This window comes from Polypterus senegalus, chromosome 1, assembly GCF_016835505.1.
Source record: "Polypterus senegalus isolate Bchr_013 chromosome 1, ASM1683550v1, whole genome shotgun sequence".
In the NCBI taxonomy this organism is placed as follows: Eukaryota; Metazoa; Chordata; class Cladistia; order Polypteriformes; family Polypteridae; genus Polypterus; species Polypterus senegalus.
Window position 1 is genome coordinate 251,664,508 of NC_053154.1, and position 10,438 is coordinate 251,674,945.

At 37.1% G+C, this 10,438-nt stretch overlaps 1 protein-coding gene across 1 annotated transcript; it reads right to left on the minus strand.

Annotated features, from left to right (window-relative positions):
- Positions 1–231: 231 nt before the first annotated feature.
- zgc:65997 (uncharacterized protein LOC794398 homolog) lies at positions 232–10,133 on the minus strand. Its single transcript, XM_039771851.1, has 3 exons — positions 9,733–10,133; positions 4,444–4,621; positions 232–628 (listed from the first exon to the last, which is right to left on the minus strand). The coding sequence occupies exons 1-3, from the start codon at positions 10,123–10,125 to the stop codon at positions 342–344; spliced, it is 858 nt and encodes a 285-aa protein (XP_039627785.1). The 5' UTR covers positions 10,126–10,133; the 3' UTR covers positions 232–341.
- Between the last annotated feature and the right edge of the window lie 305 nt (positions 10,134–10,438).

The window sequence follows — 10,438 nt, forward strand, 5'->3', positions numbered from 1 at the left end:
CTCCAGGTACTCCAGTTTCCTCCCACAGTCCAAAGACATGCAGGTTAGGTGCATTGGCGATTCTAAATTGTCCCTAGTGTGTGCTTGGGGTTTGTTTCCTGCCTTGCGCCCTGTATTGGCTGGGATTGGCTCCAGCAGACCCCCGTGACCCTGTAGTTAGGATATAGTGGGTTAGATGATGGATGGATGTTAAGTTGTTTTGGATTTTTTTTTATTAAACAAAAAACATCACATTTCTAATATGTGTGGTTTATTTCATATACATAGGAATGGATAACAAATGAGAGAAACAAAGTAAACAATATAATTAATATTGGACAATGTATATTTTGTGTATTTCTTTACCAAGTGAGTTCTGATCCATCCCAAGCTAAAAACTTTCCAGTTTTATGTAAACTGAGGCCATCAATAACATTCATTAGGCACTGAACTGAATATGCAGCACTGAAAAGTTTTTCTTTGGGAACATTTTGGTGATAAGGCATAGAGAGATCAGTTTCCACTGTGCCAGGATGCAAGGACACACATACAACCTTAGCTCTTCCTCTGCCCATTTCAATACTTAGATTTTTGGTTGCCATATTCAGTGCTGCCTTTGACATGCGATAGCTGTACCATCCACCTAAACCTAGAGACAAAACAAATAGTTAATCAGATATCCAAACATTATGTAAAAAATTGTAAAGTAATTATTGCACATCTCACTAAGATAGTCTGTTGGTAACTAACTGATACAGAGTCATTTTTATTTATGTTTTTGATCATCTCAATGAGTAAATGGTATGAGATATTATTGTCGATGTTATTAACAATATCTCTAGTTACTTTGAACATGCCTTAAACAGAGTTTTGCAAAGTTTTGCTTTATTAGTGCAAGCCATTCACAGTCATTTTTAGTACTTTTAGCTACAGTATATTGGAATCGTGAGCAATATAAGGCAACCCCTTTTCATTTGACAGATTTTTACTACTCACAAGGTTGGCATGGTAGTTCAGTGATTAATTATGAATCCATCATCCTAGGTTCGAATCCTGAGCCAAGTCACAGATTGCATGAACTATATACAATCTACTCAAGTTCTCCTCCCACATCCCAAAAAACTTGCATGTTATGTTAAACAATTCTTTATAGTGTGATTGTAATTGCTCAAGAGTGGGTCCTGCGATGCACCCCATCCACAGTTAGTCCTAGCCTTATATTCAAGACTGCCTAAATAGACTCCTGCCCAATGTGAACCCAACTGAAGGGATTAAGTTTGAGAACTTATTTATGGGCCACCTGGCAGAATGTCAACTTGGCATTAAGTTTTTAATTAAGTATTGAATAGTTTCAGTTTGGCATTCTTAAAATTCTTAAAATATACAGAAGAGGCAGTTTATTTGCTGCTGTTTCTCCTTTATGTCTAGTATTAGCCATATTTTGCTTTTACAGAATCCAGACAGAAAGTACCAGGCAAGATAAATTGACACACACAAGTATACTGAGAAGGGATAAGAAGCTCAATTCCTGATTGTGACCATTTTTGACAGGTAACAAAGCTAGTAATACAGTATACATTTACAAATAGCATAATTAAAACTGAAGACTAGGGATGCGCTGCATTTTTAGCCATTGAAAATATTTGGCCAAAAATAGAAAATCATGGAACATTCAGTATTTGTCCAAATGTGTGATGTTGTTTGTTGTATTTTTTGATCAAATGTGTGATGCTGTTTCTGTTTCTCTCTTGTACTTTTATGGATCATTCAAAGCGTGTGTCCTGTTCTACACAAAATGACCACAACACATCACACTGTATTTAGAGGTGTAGACACCATCTTTAGAAGATAGTGTTGCATTACTTCTAAAGAGAAATAGTAGTGACTTACTGATGCTTTTAAGAAAACAAAAACCAACAGACAAAGAAAGGGAGAAGCAAACAATTTAAAAAGGTGTTCAGCATTTGCCATAGTGTTTTCTGAAATTTGGTTTTAGCCAAAAATTTTCATTCTGGTGCATCACTATGCAGACATGATAATGTCTAAAAAGAACCTGAGTAACCATTTTGTTTTTGGTATGCCTGTTCCTTACCTTCAACTTACTAGTAGATTACTGACAGCATTATATGAGCAGACAATACAATTTAAATTAGGATACATCATGCGCAATTAACAATAAGGTGCTCACTCAGAGAACTAATAGCACAAAAGTGGTTCCAAAAAAGGCATAACTGAATGTACATCTCACCATATGTGCAGCACATATCAACAAAGTTTCATTTTTGTATGGCGCAGTTACATGGGGAAAAGCAAATGGGGGTTTACAAAATAAGGACTGGCCTTGGATTCATCCTGATGAAAATACCATGATATAGTAAAAGATAAATATAGTATATACTGTACATGTATATGCCCTGCAATGCTGATGGTGGCAGTATAGTAGTACAGGGTGTTTTCATGGCACAAATTAGGACATAGACATTAGTATGGTGTGAGATGTTCAGCCCGGACACAACCAAAGGACACCGACAGTTCATAAAACACACGATTTTATTCTTACAAGTGTCTACAAACACAAGTCCCGCACACTCACAGTGCTTCCCGCATCAAACACCCATACTCGGGCCTTTAACTATCCGTGGGCTGCCTTCCTTCCTCCTGTCCCTGGAGCTCCATCCACCTCCAGCTTCCGACTCTAGCTCTTTGACTGTAGGAATGCAGCCTTTATATTCACCCAGATGTGCTCCAGGTGTTTGCTGATGCCCTTCCGGCGGCATTTCCTGGTGTGGCGGAAGTGCCGCACTAGCACACGGAAGCATTCCGGGCATCCCTGGTGTGGTGGAAGTGCAGGTTTCCCAGGTTCCACAACGCTTGGGGCGCCCCATGGCGGCGGCCACAGGCCCCAATGGGTTTGAGCCTCCTGGCTCCGTCCCCGTGGTCCCATCCTTATTCAGGGCGGTTGCCCCCTCGTGGCCCGGGGAACGTATAAACCGCCTCCCAGTCATTCCTGGCGTCCCTGCTGGGTCTACCCCCCCAGCCTCCTGCCATAATGGCAACATATAAATAATACAAAATATCCAAGGATAATTTGAAAATCAGTTGTTTTTCATTATGCCAGCATTGAATGCAAGTGCAAAATGCATTATTTTATAAATAAAGCAGTAAAATAATTTAAATACAGTTGTAACAGGGCAATACATAATGTTAAATGTGTTTATTCTGATAGTTAAGTGTTTCATGTGTCGACCTTTTTTCATGTACAAAAAAAAGAAAACAAAAAACACACCTCAAAAAAATGTTCCTACAGTGTTTATAAGGACATGAACAAATGTAGAATTTACTTCTATCTGAGGTGTGATTTTCTGCTGTTCATATCATCCTGTCACAGGTTACATAATTTAAAAAAAAAATGCTTATTTTATTAAGGGAAGACAATAAGAACTAACTTCATTGCTCATCTCTGTAATTCAGACACCACTATTATCAACTATAAAATGAAAAATCCGTCAACACATCTCTTTTGGTTAGCACATGGAAATAAAGTGTCTAGACATTTTTTGTTACATTCTGCATGGCTGTCTGTTTGCTTATTAGAAGTTACTGGTTGAGTCTTTTTTCTTTTTGGAATAATTCAATTTTTACTGGTTCATTTGTCTTAATTTTAAATTTTAAGGATGCAACGGCTTTTCATCTTCTATAGTAACTGTGCTTTACATTGGACTTTTTGTCTATCATGCTGTTTGTTAATCATTTTGTAAGTAATGAAATATTATAGCCTGGACAAAGGAGTACAGATATTTGGTATTTTTCTTGGTGCTGTTTATATGTCTATGTCATCCTGGGGAAACAGGAAGAGGTTGCTTGTATTTTTTTCACATTTATAACAATATATGTTTCTCGATAATCACTTTTCCTTATTAACTGCACTTGTTTTTTTTTATTGTCCAATGGGGATTTCTGTGTGAGAAGGTTAACATGTGTATGGTAAGTACAGTTACATATGTCCAAGTCTGAACTGTGCCCAAGCACTTGCTTGGCCGTAAAACCAGCCAAACTTATATTTTGGAGGCTAGTTGTTATGTGGTTGTCTTTCCAGTTAGTGGATCTCAGTCCAATAGAGCATGATTGTAATGAGATGGAACAAAGTATTCAGAATAGCAATTCATCAACTACTAATCAACAACAACTACATGACAATCTGGAGTTGACATGGGCCAGAATTCCTGTGTTGTATTTCCAACACTTGTTAAGTTTTGATTATTTTAACTATTATACAAGACTGGCTTGATATTACATACAAGTGTAGGAGCACTGTATCTGATAAACACCTAGCGTATGTATATGCAGTTAAATGATAGTTACTTATGTTACGTGTATTTAACCATTTTCCTTAATATTTTATATGTTCTTTTCCTGAAATACTTTTGCAATTTACTTTACAATTACTGATTCAATTTATCTTACCATTGTCTCCAATAGATCCAACTTTTGCGGACATGTTTACAAGAATAGCACAGTGTTGCTTAGAATTATCAGTCAATTGCACTCCAAATTTTCCCCTTCCCTTCATCAGCAAGGGGCTGAAGTACTTCGCCATCATCAAAGGTCCTATAGTGTTTGTAGCAAGAGTTGAAACAAGACCCTAGAAGATAAAACATTACAAAAGTAAAAACAGGAAACTGATTAGATGTTACAAATAAGAGCTGCACATTTCACAACCCCTGTGGTGGGCTGGCGCCCTGCCCGGGGTTTGTTTCCTGCCTTGCACTCTGTGTTGGCTGGGATTGGCTCCAGCAGATCCCTGTGACCTTGTAGTTAGGAAATAGCAGGTTGGATAATGGATGGACATTTCACAACCCTAAGTTGGATTAAAACAATACTGAACCCAGTGCATTGTTGACATTGAGGTAAGTATCTAATGTGGAAGAAAAACTGGACTTCCTACCTTGTTGCCAAATGTCTGCACTCATGACATTTGTTTTCAGCAATATGGCGTATTAAGGAGGAATAATGTATAAATGTGTACAAAACTAGACAATTAATGAGCTGACATATTTACTTAATTGCTGGTTAGTAATGTGAGCTGCATCTAAAAGTATAACAATTTAGACATAACTTTGGAAACAGTCTAGAGAGATAAGTACCCCTTCTAACTGGGGGAAGGATCCCAAAAATTTTATGTCCTTATTTTGTGTCTTAAAATAAGGCCACAAACTTTCCTGCCCACAAATTGCTGGGGCTCATAATTACAGTAGACATTTAACTAAGATGCAGGCATCCAACAGTGGTGTCTGCTTTAGTAATTTGCTATATATAAAAACTATAAATATCAAACAATTTTCTGTATATTATAGAGTAGCATTTTAAATGCTGCTTATTAAATATCTGTATGTCACAAAATGATATTGCCCATATTAATGAAATTATAACATACATTCTCATTCCCATGTAACTCAGTTCAGGGTTGTGGTGAGCCAGAGCCAATTCAGACAACACTGGGCACAAAGGAGGAACCAGTCCTAACCAGGACACTAAAGGTCTGCATTCCTACCAAAAGCCATTGAATCCGTAAGACCCGACTCAATGTTTTGCATCATGGGACTACATTTAAAAGTTGTGAGCAGTGTGTGGAGTGGATGGAATTTTTATGGGATCAGGAGAAAAAAGGTGGAAAGGGGATGGAATCTGATAAGCACATCTTTGGAGAGACAGGAGGAAAACCAGGATAATGAACTCCCTGCACTACCATGCGACAAAGATAATAAAATTATAGTAAATATAAAGAGATTGGCCTCCGTTTACAAATTGAATCCTGGCTTAGTAACATTGATTTGTTTAGATGATGCCACAAATTCACAATTTACAGCATAATCAAGAATACTAACATAGACTGATTTTTACTAAATAAGTTACTGTAAGAGAATGTATGTGATTCTAAAAACTCTATATAGAGATATTCTTGGCTAAATTCATTACTCACTATTGAATTTAGCAACTTTTTAACAGTTTGCACTATAAATTATTTTAAAATACTCTTTATGGGTTATTTTAGAATTAATATGTTTGTATAAATGTTCAGTCTTAGCAAACCATGTTCCTGCTTAAATCTGAAATATTTTCCTGAACTAAAAAAGCTCAGAATCCAACCATTACATGCTAAAAACAATTATTACTTATGCTGATGGTATTGATAATATAATTATTTTGTCAGAATGAAACAGGTTCAAATCATTAATTGATCTTCTACCACCAAAAATAAATAAACAAACCAAAAACATAACTTCTCAACATCCATATTAAGACATTTACCCTTACCTATCACTTTTACCAGTTTTGTTCAATTCAGTGTTGCAGATATGAGAACCTATCCCAACAGCATAAGGTAGGTGCAAGGTATGGACCAACCCTGGATGGAGCAAAGTTGATTCTAGTGTGTAAACAATAACACTAAGGTAATGTGCAGTGGAATATATGTGGGATGTGAGAGAAAAGCTAAAGTATCCAGAGAAAAGCTGCTTGCAAACACAAGGAGAACGTTCAAACTCCACACACACAATGATCAGAATCAGAATTTGAACCCAGCTTCTTGGAGCTGTAAGGCATCTACACTAACCACTGTACCAGCACAGATTAAGCAAATAAATTAAAATTAATTGAAATTTAAAACGGCGGCACAGTGGCGCAGTGGTAGTGCTGCTGCCTCGCAGTTAGTAGACCTGGGTTCGCTTCCCGGGTCCTCCCTGCATGGAGTTTGCATGTTCTCCCCGTGTATGTGTGGGTTTCCTCCCACAGTCCAAAGACATGCAGGTTAGGTGGATTGGTGATTCTAAATTGGCCCTAGTGTGTGCTTGGTGTGTGTGTCCAGTGGTGGGTTGGCACCCTGCCCAGGATTGGTTCCTGCGTTGTGCCCTGTGTTGGCTGGGATTGACTCCAGCAGACCCCCGTGACCCTGTGTTCGGATTCAGCAGGTTGGAAAATGGTTGGTTGGTTGAAATTTAAAACAGTTTTATGGTTAAGGACATTTCTAAGGTGCTATAATGTGAATATGAAAATAGAAATGGGAGAAGATCAATGAGCAGAGAGAACAAGCCAGGAACAAAACAAAAGAGGCAAAATCAAAAGCAAAGTACAAGGGAACAAAACAGAATCAAACTCAGGAAAACCTAACACTAGGCTCTGCCTGGAAGACAAGCTAATACTAGAGATTTGCAGGCCATTCCCAAAACGTGACCTATTGAAGCAGATGCCTGATAACATAATTTGTGATTCAGTTATTGTCTGTGATAGTCTTAGGTTATTAGAATTTTTCACTGAATTTGTCAGTACTTTGCATACATTGTTGAATACTGTATCTTGCTAGTAACTGAATTCTATATCATGTTAGTAATTTTATTTGAAAGGTCCTATTCTCAGTGTTGCCTTAGATTATCTAAGGGTGCACTTTCTGTGCCTGCAAATGCTGCCTATTTCTTCATTGTTATTGGACAGTACAATTTCAACAATAGATATTAATGGAGGATTTGAAAAGCTGGACAGATTGGTTTAAACAATGTTTCTAATTTGTATATACTGTAGTAGAAGTAATGTGTTCCAAGAAGATTATATTTGAGATGACTTTAAAAGATGTATACATATTGTCAATATAGAGATCTCTAAATCTCTAAATTACGTTTATAAATTAAACACTGCATGATTAAAGTCTGGCTGGAATATCTGATTATTGTGCATGTGTGTATAGTAAAGTAGCAACTCATACCTTAGCTTTTAAAGCTCTATAGCAATATATTTGACCGAATCACTAGGTATGTCACACTACACAGCTAGAGGTCACAAGGCAATGCCACAACGAACCCTGACTCTCTAAGATTATACAAATGAAGTCTGTGACTGCAAATTGCTGGAAAAGTTGTAAAACATGACATAGCCTTAAAACAATTCTTCCAGTGATTTGTTAGTCACAGACTTCATCTGTATAACGAAAGAGAGTTGGAGGGAGTCTTAGATTGCTCAAGTGATCTACAGTTGTGTAATTTGATATATACTGTGACCAAGTCTAACCAGTCTGCGACTCGCCCTGACAAAATCAAACAGGTTTAATTTTGTCTTTAGTTGTTGGTGTAGGCTTGTGTCTATGTTTAGACACCAGAAATTACAACAAATATAATGCAGCGAACAAGGAATAAGGAGCATTGGTGTTTTGGACCTGACAAAAAGAAGACATGGTGTCTGACACTGCAAGTTTTATACACCATGACAGAACAGAAAAAAAGAAAAAAAGGGTTGAGACTGCAGTTGAGCTCACTGTTCCTGTAAAACACTTGTAAGGGAATGGGACATTACTGGCTGTCAAAAAAGGAGTGAACTTGTGAAAGTTTGGAAGCATGAAACTGTCCTGGAAAGTTGTTAGGCAGCTGACTAATTTGACAAACCCTGCAATTTCTGGGCATGAAATCTGCAACTGGACTCATCAAGTCTGGCACCCCCAACCAACAGACTAGAAATCATGTAATGTGACATCAGCTTTAGGAGTTTGTGTGAATTACCTGCCTTCATTAAGTGCTATGAAGTATGTGATCCAGAGTTTAAAATTCATTTGTTGCCTAACTAAACTTGCCTGCTCCTTGTACAGAGGAACGACATGAGTAAGACACATTTTATAAAATGCTTACAAGATGACTATCTGTATCGATGGCTGGAGCATTTAATCATATAACACCTTTTATGATATTACTGTATCTGCATGTTTCTACAATCTTTTTACTATGTAGACACTGATTTCTAATTTCTAATCTTCATTGAACAGCTATTTTTAAGGTAAATGACATCTGAACTGAAACGATTCACTCAAATGATTAATCAATAAAATAAAAACTAAAAAAGTAATGCAAAATAATTCATAAAACTGGAGTTAAAATTAAATGACAGGAGGAAACAGTAACGAAATAAAAACAGATTAAAAAAATGTAACTAAATTAACCTTGCATTATACTTTAATTTAAAATTAAAATATATTTAGATTGATGCAAATGTTAATTGTTTTATTAGTTATAATGTTGCAATTAAGTACTTGTGAAAATGATGGAATTGGCCAAACGTGTGTGATTGACAATAAATTAAATAGACCCCCTTCACACTAATGTGTTTGCACCTAAAATTTGCAAGGGCTAGCAAACATATATTAAGGCAGTGTAGTAAAACTTTCTGAATAATTCTTAACCAAAATTTTGGGGTCAAAATGTTATAACGAGACAGCGCAAGTATTAGTAAGAGTAGTAAAAAATGATCTGATTTAATCAAACCCTGGTACCCGGATAACTACAGCAAATACAGATTGCATCTAATGCTCCCAAGAGGTAGTGGCTCACCGTGCCACTAATCGCTAGCACCGGCATTCCTAGAGGTGTATCGTAGAGATGTATTCTACATACCCTGATGTGTGCTTTCTTTAAAGGCTGCAGTGTATTTGAGAGTCAAATATCTTCTAAAGTATTAGAGTCGTGTTTTGAAATGTAAGGTTGCGTGAGAGGCAAAACAAATGAAATGAGAAAGTGCTGGCCAGGAAGCGCCTCAGGGACACACAGTGGCGTACGATTGAGTAGCGGTTCAATATTAAATAACTACAACACTCGTTAAATTTCTCACACAGGAAATATTCAGAGCATAGCTTAAAACACTTATCATTGTAAGTAATACTAGTTGAAGTGTTAAACTGCAAGATCTTATTACAAATTCGTACACTGCTTATCGTCATACCTCGGAAGTTAAATCTCGGAGGCTGGTTTCTCCTTTCCTTGAAGGATGTAGTATTGCAGCACAATTAATCAAAAGATCCAAACTCCCAAATTTATCTTTAACTTTTTCGGCGGCATCTTTAATGTCTTTTTCCTTAGTTACATCGATTTTAACGACTGAAATCCTGCCGGGGTAGACCTCCGCCAAGTTGTGTAACCGGTGGGCGTGCTCAGGATCGCGGCAAGTTGCGACTACTGCGATTGTACTTTGCTTTTCCAAGAGATGTTTGCAAAACTGCAGCCCAATGCCCCTGGTTGCCCCTTGCACTAAAGCCACTACTGTCATCTTGAAAATGTGGTTTGCAGCTCCACTCTGTTGTGTAACTCCGGAAAAGCAGGCTTTCGTTTTGCACATGCGCAACCAATTTTCATTGCTCGCTTATAGGGCAGGGTCAGAGTTACGAAAAGAACTGATGGGACACTTGAATTTTTTTATTGTAATTATTAAGACAGTCATTATAAATTCATAGTACTTACTATACAAAGGCATGCATTGATCGGTATATTTGCTATTTGGAAGCCAAAACGTATTAGGAAATCTACATTTACCTTTAAATAATACTTTCTGAATACATATAAAGAGCTCTTATGTAGCACAGTAATTTGTGTAGTACAGATTTTTTCACTGTTTTAAAGGTAAGTGACGTTAAATTACCGTATTCGTTAAT